The sequence below is a fragment of the Festucalex cinctus genome, chromosome 10 (genome assembly GCF_051991245.1).
Source record: "Festucalex cinctus isolate MCC-2025b chromosome 10, RoL_Fcin_1.0, whole genome shotgun sequence".
Classification (NCBI taxonomy): Eukaryota; Metazoa; Chordata; class Actinopteri; order Syngnathiformes; family Syngnathidae; genus Festucalex; species Festucalex cinctus.
Window position 1 is genome coordinate 22,050,884 of NC_135420.1, and position 13,584 is coordinate 22,064,467.

At 40.4% G+C, this 13,584-nt stretch overlaps 2 protein-coding genes across 2 annotated transcripts; both read right to left on the reverse strand.

Annotated features, from left to right (window-relative positions):
• Positions 1–1,005: 1,005 nt before the first annotated feature.
• On the reverse strand, positions 1,006–4,218 carry LOC144027084 (uncharacterized). The gene is made up of 5 exons (XM_077534368.1): positions 4,081–4,218; positions 3,841–3,881; positions 3,694–3,768; positions 3,435–3,624; positions 1,006–2,793 (listed from the first exon to the last, which is right to left on the reverse strand). Exons 1-5 carry the CDS (start codon positions 4,145–4,147, stop codon positions 2,420–2,422), a joined length of 747 nt encoding a protein of 248 aa, XP_077390494.1. The 5' UTR covers positions 4,148–4,218; the 3' UTR covers positions 1,006–2,419.
• A 2,246-nt stretch (positions 4,219–6,464) lies between these two features.
• Positions 6,465–8,332, reverse strand: jun (Jun proto-oncogene, AP-1 transcription factor subunit). The gene has a single exon (XM_077535180.1). The coding sequence runs from the start codon at positions 8,019–8,021 to the stop codon at positions 7,053–7,055; it is 969 nt and encodes a 322-aa protein (XP_077391306.1). The 5' UTR covers positions 8,022–8,332; the 3' UTR covers positions 6,465–7,052.
• Between the last annotated feature and the right edge of the window lie 5,252 nt (positions 8,333–13,584).

Below are 13,584 nucleotides of genomic sequence, written 5' to 3' on the forward strand. Positions count from 1 at the left end.
AACTATTTTACAAAAAGTCAAAAATGTGAATGAAAAAAAAACAACTAGATAATTTACCAATTCTGAATAATTATTCAATTTTTTACCCCTAAATGTCAAATAATTTGCTTTTATATAACACAATATTTGTTTGTGAAATGTGAAGTTAAAAAAACTAAATAATTTATAAAATCTGAATAATTGTTCAAAATGTTTTTCCCTAAATATCAAATAATTTGCTTTTATATAACACAATATTTCTAAATATTAAATAACCAATCATTTTAAAAAGTCAAATGAATTGAAAAAAATGAAACAATATACCACAATGTGAAACAAGTCAACAAAATGTGATGCAAGAAAAAAAAAGACCAATTTTACAAGAAATTTTAAATGTGAAAAATATTAATTCATACAAAAGTTACATTAAAAACGGCAAATCGTAAAATGTGAGCCTGTTCAACAAAATGTGTTTTTTTATTTTATTTTACGAAACACTGAAAAAAATATACAAAATGTTAAACAGATTTAAAAAAAAAAAAAAAAAGAATAAATAAATAAAACAAATTGAGGAAAAAAGTGAAATTGCAAAATGTGAAACAATTTAGCAAAATGTAAAAAATGTACAAAAAACAGGAAAAACAAATTATTTTTTTTAATTGACACAAATTATTTTGAATATTTCTGCAATGTTTCACATTGCAGCCTGTTGGTAAACAGCTGACTGATGCAAAAGCAAACGCTGCAGCCACATGAAAAGGTTTCGTTTCTTTGTAGAGAGGCGGCCTTCGAAACAGAAAGGCGACACACATGGGACATACGGAAATACTACACTCACGTCTCTTAATTTATTATTATTATCATCATCATTATTATTACATTTTTCATATTTCCAATCCGATTTTAGAACACTACATTACTTCTTTTTTTTTTTTGGCATAGTACAGGCGTACCAAGTACCCATATTGTGAATATTAGGTTGGGGACAAAAAGTCCACTCTGTAAACAAATACTCAACTCAACTGGCTACCAACATTTTTTTAGGATGGGGGTTATGATTGTGGTGCACCAGGTAGCCGCCAAGGACCACATGAGTAGCCTGCAGGCTGGCCAGTTCCACAAATTTCAAAGAAACTACTAATCCTGAAAAAAGTATATTTAAAAAATACTGTAATATTTTTATTAACGGGAAGTATACTAAAAAAGTAAAATAAAAATGACGTTGAATTTACAATCCAAAATTAAAAATAAATACGGTACAAATCATAGATTTTTTTCCCTCAAATTTTTATTTATTTTTTTACAAATTTTTAGATAAAATGTGACACTTCTTTCCAACATGAAACAAACTAAATTATTTGTACTTCAACTTGTGTGCAAATCACAATGAGGTCATTGCATCATATTACATAAAAGGTTGACAAGCATTCAAGCATCATCGCATGCAAGCAACGTGAGAATGCTGACAAAGCCCTACTTACAAGAAAACTCATGACTTCCTCTGCACTTCATTGTGGTCTTTGAGCCCCCTTGTCAACTTGTTTCCTGGGACTCCCTGCAGTTTTCTCACACTTTGCATTGGATATGCCGACATGTGTGGCTCACTACTCATATCTTCGCAAAAGAAAAAAAAAAGAAAAAACCGATTTTACCTTCCCATACGTACTGCATAGACCAATGTCGGTTTCTCTGACGTATCATACCGAAAGTGCTTTTCTCATTGGCATAACGGCCGCGCTCGGGTGGGAGGCTATGGTTAGCCATCCGAACCCCTGCGAGCGCTGAGAAGTGCTGCGTGAACGCATCGAGTGGCTTCATGAGTAGATGGGAGCCAATGAATCATTGCAAATTACAGAGGCTTGTGGTCACGTTTGCGCGTTAGCAAGAAAACGTTGACACGGAAAAGCTTCTGACACGTTTTTTTTTTTTCCACGCTGATCAAAAACCAGTGTATGGAAAATAATGAAAATGGCATATAATAGTGTGCAGACACTCACCAAGATCATGTGAAATATACACATTAAAATAAAGTCAAATAAAGATAAATAAAGACCTCTACCTAGTACACCACACGGACGCCTAGTGTATTTTCTAAACTTTACAATAGGATATTAAAAGTATCTATCTATCTATCTATCTATCTAATCATGACGCAAAACGTAGCATCAACAGCTCCTCAACTCACTGCAACAGTTGATACTTGACAGTTATCATGAATGGGCATATGAATGCCGAACTATGAATATGCGGAGGGTCCACTGTACACAGTAACATTTGAAATGCAGTCTCAACAAAAGCATACAAACATCCAAAATTATCAAGCTGTTAATGAGTTCAAAGATGGGTAAAAGTGTTTTTTTTGCGTTCTTCCACGGATCAAAAAAAAAATAAGAAGAAGAAAAGGAAAAACCATCCCTGCTTAAGTAATTGGCTGTAAAAATCAAGTGTCTGACTCCTCCCCAGAAGAAGAGTAACAGTCCAGACCAAGCACATGACCCAGGGAGGATTTCCCATCTGTCCTTTTATCCGACTCTTGCACGGCTTCTTTTTCCCCGACGACAGAACTCACCTCTGACGCCATGTTACCAAGGTTGGGCAAGGAACGCTGAAGTATCCTCGCCAGGTTCTGCGTTTGGGAGACACTCTGGTGATCCGACGCTCCTCTGAACGCCGCGGTGACCATCGCCAGGCGCGTGCGGTCGAAAGTGAGGGGCTGATCTTGGTCTTTGGAGGCCACTTCTGGAGTCGGATTGGAAGGTGGCAAAGTGCTTTCCGAGTGGCTGAATGCTGCACTTGAGGATTTTGACTTCTTCACTGTGAATGGAACAAAAAAGAAGCTCAACGACAATAATCCAAAATGGGGACCCAGCCCTGCTGCAATATTTTTATTTTTTTGGGGGGCGGGGAATCTAATCTCTCTTTTGATAGTTTTGGTGCTTACAGCGTCAAAGAACACATTATGTGGGTCTTGAAATATCAAAATGCTCTAAAATTGCTGGCAATATATAACTCTGCTTTTAAAAAAAGGCTTGAAGTGATTAAAATTTTGATTTATGTAATTTTTGACAAACATTTGTGTTCAAAAATGTTTTGCAATATGGCCCAATCTTGCACAAATGAAAAAGAATCGTCTATGGCTACTAATGCCACAAGATGGCGCCAAATGTCTTTTGAAGAAACTACATTTAAAAGACACATCTATAAACAATATTAGACGGGCTCAATTAGTCTTTTTGTTATTTGATTTCCTAATTTCAGGGCTCACTTTGTAAGAATAATGTCTTAAGATGAATTTGAAATTATATTTAAGTGTTTTGTGGGGATATATTTGGGTTCAAATTAATAAAGGCAAGTCGGAAAAGGTTTTGCAAAGGGAGGTCAGGGATTGATCCTGCGCCCTGCAAATTGTGTGGGTTCATTGAACTATCATCAGTGTTTTGAATGTGTGCACTGACCAATGCTTGTAGACTCTTGCATGTCTGCTCTCCTTTTACAATAAGCCCTGGGGGTCCAAGGTTTGTGCTTGCAGGTGGGGTCAAGCACTCGTAGCTTGGTCACAAAATGTTTGTACTCCCGTTCCAAGGCCTCCATCTTCAGCTGGAACTCTGCTATCTTCCTCTCGGGGTAATGTGCAAGTTGGGATTGCTTAGAGGGGGAAACAAACAAAATGACAGATATTCTTACATTGAAAATGTCAACAAGTAATTCCTGTACCTGCAAGTAATACTCCATGTCTTTCTTGATGCTGGGAATCCACTTTTTTATAGACGATGCCGAGTTAAGTGTACACTAAGGAGAGACATTTAGGGGGAAAATGCATCAACATGATCAAGTCAAACTCTCAAAACATTGGTTCATTACCAGCTTGGGTCTGCGCTCCTGGACATCTTTTAGTCGACCCTCTGTAATGAAAATGGCGGGTTTTAAGTTTAAATTGATATAAAAAGCCAACAAGATATTAAGCCAAATTGTGACGATGGGTCATTTTTCTCATTGAAGTTGGCCGAGTCTAGAGCATCAAACAGATGAAGCTATCGGATCACCAAATGTCAAGTAAATTACAGGCTCGCTATATTTTTTTTAAGTTACTAGCTGTGTTACCTTCTCTCTCTTTCTGTAGCCAAAGTCTGTTTAATCGTCCTTGTTGTTTCTCCTCGTTTCGAGCCATTTTCGATAATTCAATGAGGAATCAATGCGGAAGTAAACAATGTCACGTGATTTAGGCGTCGTGTGACGCCATCTTCTCGCTGTACTATCGCGAGAACCGCCGGACTAGTCATGAAACGTCAAATTTCTGATAGTTTGCGTGCGTAAAATGTATCATTAAAACATCTGACACGTGTAGTAATTAAACTACATTTAATAGAATTTTAACAGATCACTCTGTGCATAATTATTTGGGAAGCAAGTGCCGTGCTGTCGATTAGTAAGTTTCCAAGTCTGACAAAGTTTTGGTAACTGAGACATTTTAACCGTTAAAATGTCTCAGTCTCTGTCAGTGTCAATCTGTCAATGTCTCTGTCAATAATAATAGTTTTTGCTAAATTATTGCATGCAATTCAATACAACCATGAATGACATACAAGCAAAACAAATGCGCACGACGTAAGTAAAATACAATAACTATACTTTGAAAAAAGATGATTGTGTCTTTCGGGAGTTGGTGGGGGATTGCGTTCTTTAATTTACATGTTTTGTTATGAATCTACTCCTTGAACAAACGTCTCGGGATTTACCGTATCCAGAGGAGATTACTCCAGCGGAGTCACTTCCCGTAAAACACGCCCTCTTTGTCGTGACGTCCATCTTCCGAGCGACCCCTCACCATATATGGTAAGGCAAGGACACCGTTTTCCGGAATGATGTCATCTGGTCCCACGTTTCAGCAATCGGATCAGGATAATAATTAGGCAGCCAGATTAGAAAAAGATGCTTAAATATGGGCAAACTACAAACGTAGTGTTGTTTTTATTTCACTTTATGATAACGGAAAAACAATCCTGTAATTGTTTGGTTTCTAGACATATTTGTTTAATTAAATCACCCTAATTTCATTTGTTTACACCTGAAGTCCCCAAATTTTTTATCCAAAGTGACACATTTGAGATTTTAAAAGGGGCAGCTGAGCCAGGTCTTTGGTGGATGAGGTTGTTAAAAGAGAGATCAGATCTGTATAGAAATAAAATACTATAGGTATTTGTTGTATTTTGAAATTTTACATTATAAGTGTAAACATGTAGATGTATCTGACATTACAGACACATTGCTTTTATTGGAGGACTTTTGATGATTTTAATGTAAATGCATGGATGGCTGGATTAAAGAAAACAAATAATGCTTATAGAAGCATAAGGCAAAATGGAAGGATCTTTACTTATAAATGAAATCTTGGTCGTTGTGTACAATTTTCAAATCCATAGAAAGTAATGTGATAAAATACTGTATAATAGAATTATGTGAACATGTGAAGACAGACATAATGGAAGTTGACTTACAGTGACTGTGTCGCCCCCTAGTGTTTCATTATTTCCACCACATGACAAATATCTTATTCAGCCACTTCCACCCACTGTTCATAAGTATACATATTAGGACTAATGGCAGTACACATTAATTTTATCAGCTTTCATTCTTTGAAAATCAAAGAAGGTATGACAGTGTTAATATTGTAGTTAATATAATTGGAAATAAGTCATCCAAAGGTGGTTGATAAAACAGGCTGTCACTTATCTTTTTCCTTGTTGACAGCGCTATATAACTTTATTGGCAAATTTAGTGGAGCATAATTGCATCTATTTCACTTTTTTTTTCTTTGTTGACACCGTACTATAACTTTGACACATTAGGTGTTATGCATGTGCATCGTATTTACTCAAAAGTAATTAATAAACGTGTGTAAACAAAATACAATTATCTCATTTTTTTTATTGACATTGTTATATAACATTGACAAATGAAGTGTAAATTATCAATATTTTAGCTAATGTGATTTATTAGTATGTTAATGTGCTGACAAGCGTTTTCCTTTGTTAACAATGTCCAATAACTTTATTGAGAAATTAAGTGTAAGTCAACTTTTAGTGCCTTAATAATTCTATTTCAAATTGACAAATATCTTTTTCTTCAGTTTCATGTTTTCTGTATTTGTGTAACAGTGAGGAAGTATGGTACTATGGAATGTAGTGTAATACCATGAAGGTTAATCAGTTACTTCCTATTTTTGTCAAATACATGAGCCCACAGGTTTCATAACCCAACCTGACAAAAAAAAAAAAAAAGTTTGTTGTTTTTCTCGCCCATTTGTCATTATGTGAAGTTTAATTTAGAAACTGTCATCCACATGAGCCGGCTCTATCAGCTTGATCGATACTTACACTAATGGAATTTAACTAGCAGGTACTACACCTTGCAGCTCTTGCAACATGTTACAACATGCCTTATTGTTGTGACACACCCACACCAAGAAAACAGGGAGAGACCATGGATTCATTTTAGACAGTTTATTTTCTTCTTAAATATTGATGAGTTTTAAACATAAAAAAATTATACTTATTACAAATGGTAAACATAAGTACTCCGAGTTGATCTTATATACATATAGCAATGAGTGAAACCCCATTAAACAAAGTCATTCTTGAATTTTCTTTCTAACTTCTTACAATAAAGAAAAAAGTTGTGTTGTAACTCAAGAAGTCAGACAATGTGTCCCCCCCGCCCATATAACTTGTGTCCAGATGCTTAGGAGCTGGCCCAATAATGATGATGAGCTGCAGCAAGAAAACAAGTCATTGCAGGTTCATATCAAGTGAGCTCCAATACTGAATGTATTCTCCACTGATCCACGAAAAGCAAGAAAAAGTAGTCTTGTCCAGTTTGGCAACACAAACAGAAAGGACTTCTGTTTTAATGCCATGTCCAGAGCAGCCCTCTCCGGGACCGACCTCGTGGCACTGGGGTACTTTTCTGCACAGCCCCTCGGTCCTTCCCGCCGGTGTGGCGCCACGTCATCCCAAACCAGGTGCAGGGCTTCTGGGTCCAACTTAAAAGTCTGGTTTTCGCCTCATTTTACTGCCTCAGAATGTCTGTAGTTGCTGCGTCAACATGAGCTGACAGCCGCTGTTGACGTGGTTCATCACCTTCTGCTTGAGTTGCGCCACCTGTTCCCGCAGCATGTTGGCGGTGGACGCCAGTTCCGAGTTCTGCGACTTGAGGTTCTTCACTTTATCCTCCAGCCGCGAGATGCGCTCCAGCTTCCTCTTGCGGCACTTGGAGGCGGCGATGCGGTTGCGCATGCGCTTGCGCTCGGCCTTGATGCGCTCCTGGCTCTCCATGTCGATGGGGGACAGAGGAGGCGTCTCACCCGGCATCTCGGGCACCGTTTGCGGCTCCTCCTTGAGCACGGTGAGCATCGGGAGATGGGAGGAGGAGGTGGATGAAGAAGAGGAGGATGGCTGTGCGTAAAGCGGGAAGGACGTGCTTGGGGCCGTGGTGGTGTAGCTCTGACCTGTCGTGGTGTAACTCGGGACCGAGGTGGTGTAACTCGGAGACGACACGGTACTGATAGCGGGCTGGAACGTGTTTAGATCCTCGTAAACCGGCGAGTCAGCGCGCATGGTACCGCTGTACACGGCCACCCCGGCGACGGACGCCACAGGCGGCGGCGCTGACGGGACGTTCACCCCGGGCATGTGCTGGTGGTGGAGCTCGGCCAAGGCGCGCACGAACCCCTCGGCGAAGCCCTCCTGCTCGTCGGTGACGTTCTTGGGACACAGGAACTGTGTCGGCGTCGGCGTGGTGGTGATCAGCCCGTTGCTCGACTGGATGATGAGCCGCTCCAGCTCCGGGGAAGCCAGCTTCAGCAAGCCCACGTCCGGGGAGGTGAGCAGATCGCCGGCTCTCGCTCGGAGATGAGGCTTCAGGCTACCGGCGGGGTCGGACAGGTTCAGCGTCATGTTGTGCTTGAGCGCCTTGGAGCCGCTGTATCCGTAGCCGGCACCGTTGAGAGAGTCGTCGTAGAAAGTAGTTTCCATCTTCGTATACATAGAAGTGAAACCGAAAAAAAGACAAATAAACGACTTCCTGGTTACCAGCTGACGTCCAAAAAAGTCCCGGCGAAAGTTCTCAACACGCACTTTCGACACACGAATCAACACCGACCGCTCGTAGTGTTGTTGTTTCAGTCAAGTTCTAAGAAATATATCCAACTCTTTCAGTAAAGAATCCGGTGGGAGTGTTTGTCCAACTTTCCCCGGATTGTCGATGTGGTGGTGCTTCCCCAACTCGGTCGTGTATATACTCTGACTTCTACAAGCGTGGAGGCAAACCTTATGCTGCCGCTGCCTCTCCGAAAATAGCCATGATGTCACGAGAGGGCTCTCCCATTGGCTGGAGGGCGTGTCCCGGGGCGGGACCACCCCGCGTCGCCTTGGCGACCGACACCCCACCCACCCCAGAAGATTCTGAACCTCGCGTTGCATTGTGGGATGAGGTAATGCCGTGGAAGAGCGCCTGCGCGGTGCATTGTGGGATGACGTATTGTTTTTGAATATCTGGTTACCCGCTCTCGACTGTCAGTGGCGGGACGGCCTGGGTTGGTGCTGGAGTAGATTAGTCCTCCCATTTCTGCTTTTAAAACTTGACAACTCTTTTTTTCAAGTACACTTATGTGTTTATAAAGTTTTTAAAAATACAGTACCAACCATTTATGTCACTACTGTTTTGACTTTTTGACAGTTTCTTTTCTCTTCCCTGACACTTTTTTCATCACTACATATACGGACAATTCCGAGCTACGTCATAATTCAAAATGGCGGACATACTCGGTGAAAAGAAGCTCCCCACTTCTTGAAAAGCATTGGACTTTGGATTGTTGTAATTTGATTTGTGAGGATTATTTACATTTCAAAACAACCTGCCTGCGGTTTATATGCTGGTCACAGGCAAAAGCAGTCAAATTCACCATTTGTTTTCACTGTGTAAAGAAAGCGTTGCATTGGGGAAATATCACAAATGCCCGGATGTAAAGTAATTCTCCACTGTGCTTTACATGACTTCACGACGATATCATGTGTGTTATGTGACTACATTTTTATATAATTTGTGGATGAAGACAAGTCACAAAAAACTGTCCCCACAAACACATTTGTTTTCAGCTACACGATTTATGCTTTTAAATAATTCTCAACATTAGTAATTGGGGTTAAATAAATAAAAAAATCTGTAGCTTAATGTGCCACTAACAACGTCTTCATTTGTGTCTGTATGACCATTATACTGCCCCAAGTGGCAAAGTCATGCACATCAAGAGGAGCACAATATCTGTGAATTGATGAAATCTTGATGGAAAAAAGGTTTCATTATTCACGTTCTATTTAATTATGTCATCACTGTATGTTTATTTAAGTACAATGGTGGTCTCACTTTCTCACAACAAAAATAGTTTTTAGCATATTTGGAGAAGCTGAATTGATAGCATTTCCGTTCATTTCAATGGGGCAAGATGTGATAGACTTAAAACCCAGAGAAAGCAACACCCTGTGGGAGTGCTTTGTCTCGTGAGAGCATTTGATCGGGCTCACCATGCAAAAGCACAAAAAGCTATAAAACAAAAAGCCCACAAATGCTCATAAGATTTTTTTTTTTTTTTTTTTTTTTTTTTTTACCCATTAAGATATAAGATATTTTTTCATCAATTTATGGTCACCCCTGACTGGGAAAGATTCTCCGCCCTGGTCTAGTCCATGGAGCCATGTACATTTTAGTTTAGGAGTAATAGAGTCCCAGATATATGCCCCTGCCCATAAAGTGCAAGTACATTTTCTATTATCCATGTCAGAGTGTGTAATTAGTGTAGTGCAGTCCATTGTCCCCCTGGCCCTTTGTCAGAAATCAGCTCTGGTTTAATGGCGGGAGGTTAACTCGTCCACTCCATCTGTCTGGGTCATCTTACCGGTCGCTATCTTCAGCGCACCGCATCTAAATATGTCCTCCCCCACCACCTTGCTTGACGAGTAAATCAGTCCCCTGGCGCTGGCTGGCTCCGGGAGGCACCAAAAGAAGGATGAACAGGATCGTAAAAATACGGCACCGCCGTCTGATTTATTATTATTTTTTATTTTAACGGCTGTTAATGTGGTCTTTACACGCCGCTGTACAATGTCACACTTCGGCGATCAATAAAGTCGAGTATAGTCGAAGCTAATGGGGTTGGATTCACCGATGTGGTTCATGGTCTTTGCAAGGGAATTATTCCTGGGTTTCATTGTTTGTTGTTTGGTTCGTTGGTTAGCAGAGGTGGGCGTGTCAATTGATTTTGAGCGTCCGTTATTCGGCCATCGTCAAGTTTGGACACCCTGCCGTCATCGTCAATCCATCAACATTTCAAGCCAAACTGTCAATCCATCATTCTTCGTTTGATCGGCAAAATGAGCATTCTTCAATTGTGTTTTGAAACGGTAACTTGAGACCTAATTTCGACTTATGCTCGTACGTGACGAACTCCCACCTCTGAAATGAGGACAAGACTTTAGCGCTCTTTGTTCTAGTGGCTCATCCTGAAATATTAATCCCTACTTCTCCTCATTCATCTATTCATGACTTCTTCACATGTGAAATGATTATGAGTGAATTATGGCGTCATGTAGCGCCCCATATACACGAGCAAGCTATGATGTCATTTCAGACTTTATTATATTGTCTCATTTGAACGAAATCCCTCTCTTAAGTTCTCGACTTGCATGGCAATAGTCAGCCGATGGTCAATTCTCTCGCACACTTTCAAGCGGTGTTTAATGCCGAGGCCTTAAACGCTTCAAGATGCGTTTATCCCTCTGAATGGCCGCCATGTTTAAAGTTACAGTTCCAACATGGGTAGTATGCCAAAGACGTTTTACTGTGAGGACGTGCGAGGGTAAAATTAGCTCAGGGGAGTCTGACAGTACTTTTTTTTTTTTTTTAAGGAAAGCCTGTTACATACAGTAAGTGCAAAACTAGCTTAAACGGAGTTGAAATTCAAGCACTGTTGAGTCTGTTCTCTACTTTTGAAATAAATGAACAAGAAAAAGCCATAAAAAAAAAAAAAAAGGTCACTGGCTTTAGAAACAAATTTGGATTGAATTCTGAATTGGACGATCTCAGGGAAAGTTCTGTTGTCTTGTTAAAGTGTAGTCACTGTAAAATAACAAATATTGACAAAATATTCAAAGACATTATGCATTTTGTCACAATTTAGAGGGGATGTCGTTGAAAAGTTTCTTTACAATTTAATATATTCAACAGTAAGCACACCCATTAGTCTAAACACGGAATTCTGATTAAAATTTGGTTTGTGGAATCTGAATTAAGCAGGGGGCGGCCATTTTGTCACTTGCTGTCGACTCAAAATGACATCACAACGACCGTCATGGCTCACCAGTTTTCTGTGACATTCATCGCGAGCTGCGTGGTCAGCTTCAACGAGCATTCAAGTGTTGTATGCGCCACTTGGGATTGCAACATTTTGTTAATTTTCAAAGTTGGAGACTTTCCGTGCGGGGTCTTTTGTATTTTCAAAATTCCTCAGAAACTTCCTGGAAATTTTCCACCCCGTTGCAACCCTACCGCGTCTTATGAATTTAGCTATAGAGTGCAGCTCGCTTTGTGAATCTTTCTTACGTCATAGTGCCTATTAAACTCTGGCCGTCGCTTGAAAGTCATTGTCCTTTGTTTTCCCTATAAATGAAAAAAAAAAAAAATAGTACATCTTTTTGTGAGATTTTATTTTAAGGCCACATTGCCCAGCCCTGCTCCTTTCTGTAGCCACTGCTTCACCCTGTCACCATAGCAACGTACACATACACACGGTGAGAGAAAGCAACGAGCATCTGAGATTTCAGCGGCGAGAACTTTTTTAAAAACAATAAGCCGGCCCACAGCCTGTTTCCATCACGGGGGAAATCCGGCCGCCCTGACAGCCACTGATAGGAGTAAGATGAGAGGGAGAGGAATGAGGGAGAAAAAAACGGAGGAGAGAGATAAGAGAAAGACAAAGTGTGTGTGTTGGGAGAGTGGTGTGTGTGTGGGGGGGGGGGGCGTATGCGAAGGACAATACAGAGGGGAAAGTCATCATCGGGATGGAGGGAGGCAAGGAGAGTGCAGGGAGGGGGCGAGGGATGAAAAAAGTGAGTCGAGAGAGAGGCATGATGGGAGGAAAGGCTGCAGAGCCAATCAACTCGGGTCAGGATGCAGCTGAGCAGGAACACCGCACTGGGAAAACGGGGAAGGGGTGGGGGGGTATGCATGTGTGAGAGTGAGTTTCATCTTGGAAATAATATATTTAAAAAAAAAAAAGTCGGTAAAAGTAGTTCAGCATTTAGACAAAAGGAGTGTATTGGTAACATGGGTTCATATTAAAACAAAATCAAAACAGATAATGGCTTGAAACTCCACTCTGAAACCATAATCCTGACTTGAAACCCTACTTTTAAACTTTCAATAAAAACTATTCAGACTTCAAACCCGACTTTGAAGCACTTAACCTGACTTAAAAATCCTAACTTGACAACATAGCCACAACTTAAAACCCTAAGCCATGTTTAAAATCCTCACCAAGTCCTTAAACCCCAAACCGCTACACTGGCTTGAAACCTTATTTTAAAATCATAAACTTGAAACAAGTGTAAAACTATAATTTTATCCCTATATTTTCAAATGTCAACCTTGTCTCAAAACCCTAATTTAAAACACAAACCAGGTTTTGAAACCCTAACACTTTCTTGCATCTCTACTTGTAACTTGACAAAAAATTAAAGGAATACTTGACTCATTGAACAATTTTCAGCAGTGAAAAGTTAATATTTTCTCCAGAATTAATTTGATCACTTCATTATTTTTCATGTACAATTAGTACCTTTAAAAAGTAGTTTTTCTACTTGCTGTTGACTGATGATGACATCACATGTGCTGAGGAAGTAGGTCACGACCAATCATGGCTCACCTGTTTTCTGGGTTTGGTCTGTAAACTGAGCCATGATTGGTCGTTCCACAGGTGATGTCACATCAATTGACAGCAAGTAGAAAAACTACTTTTTAAAGGTACGTATTGTACCTGAACGGCAAGGTGGATGACTGTTTAGCACGTCCGCCTCCCAGTACTGAGGACTCGGGCTCGAGTCCAGACTCCGACCTTCCTGGGTGGAGTTAGCATGTTCTCCCCGTGCCTGCGTGGGTACTCCGGTCTCCTCCCACATTCTAAAAACATACTTGGCAGGTTAATTGGGCGCTCCGAATTGTCCCAGAGTGTGCATGGTTGTTCGTCTCTGTGTGCCCTGTGATTGGCTGGTGACCAGATCAGGGTGTACCCCGCCCAAAGCCAGCTGAGATAGGCTCCAGCACCCCCCACGACCCTTGCGAGGAATAAGCGGTCAAGAAAATGGATGGATGGAAGGATGGATGGATAATTGTACATGAAAAATAATGAAGTTACCACATTCATTATGGACAAAATATGAACTTTTTATTGCTGAAAATGGCTTAATGAGTCAAGTATCCCTTTAAAATACTTGAATGAAAACCTAACCAAGACTCAAATACCCGCTTTGCCAACTTTATTAACTCATTCACTCCCAG

What these genes read in the sequence shown, in the direction of transcription:
- LOC144027084 (XM_077534368.1), bottom strand. Translation starts at nt 4,147, where the DNA reads ATGGCTCGAAACGAGGAGAAACAACAAGGACGATTAAACAGACTTTGG. An exon ending in AGGAGCGCAGACCCAAGCTG is followed by an intron (nt 3,769 to 3,840) that starts GTAATGAACCAA and finishes GTCTCTCCTTAG; the next exon opens with TGTACACTTAACTCGGCATC. An exon ending in ACATGGAGTATTACTTGCAG is followed by an intron (nt 3,625 to 3,693) that starts GTACAGGAATTA and finishes TCCCCCTCTAAG; the next exon opens with CAATCCCAACTTGCACATTA.
- jun (XM_077535180.1), bottom strand. Translation starts at nt 8,021, where the DNA reads ATGTATACGAAGATGGAAACTACTTTCTACGACGACTCTCTCAACGGT.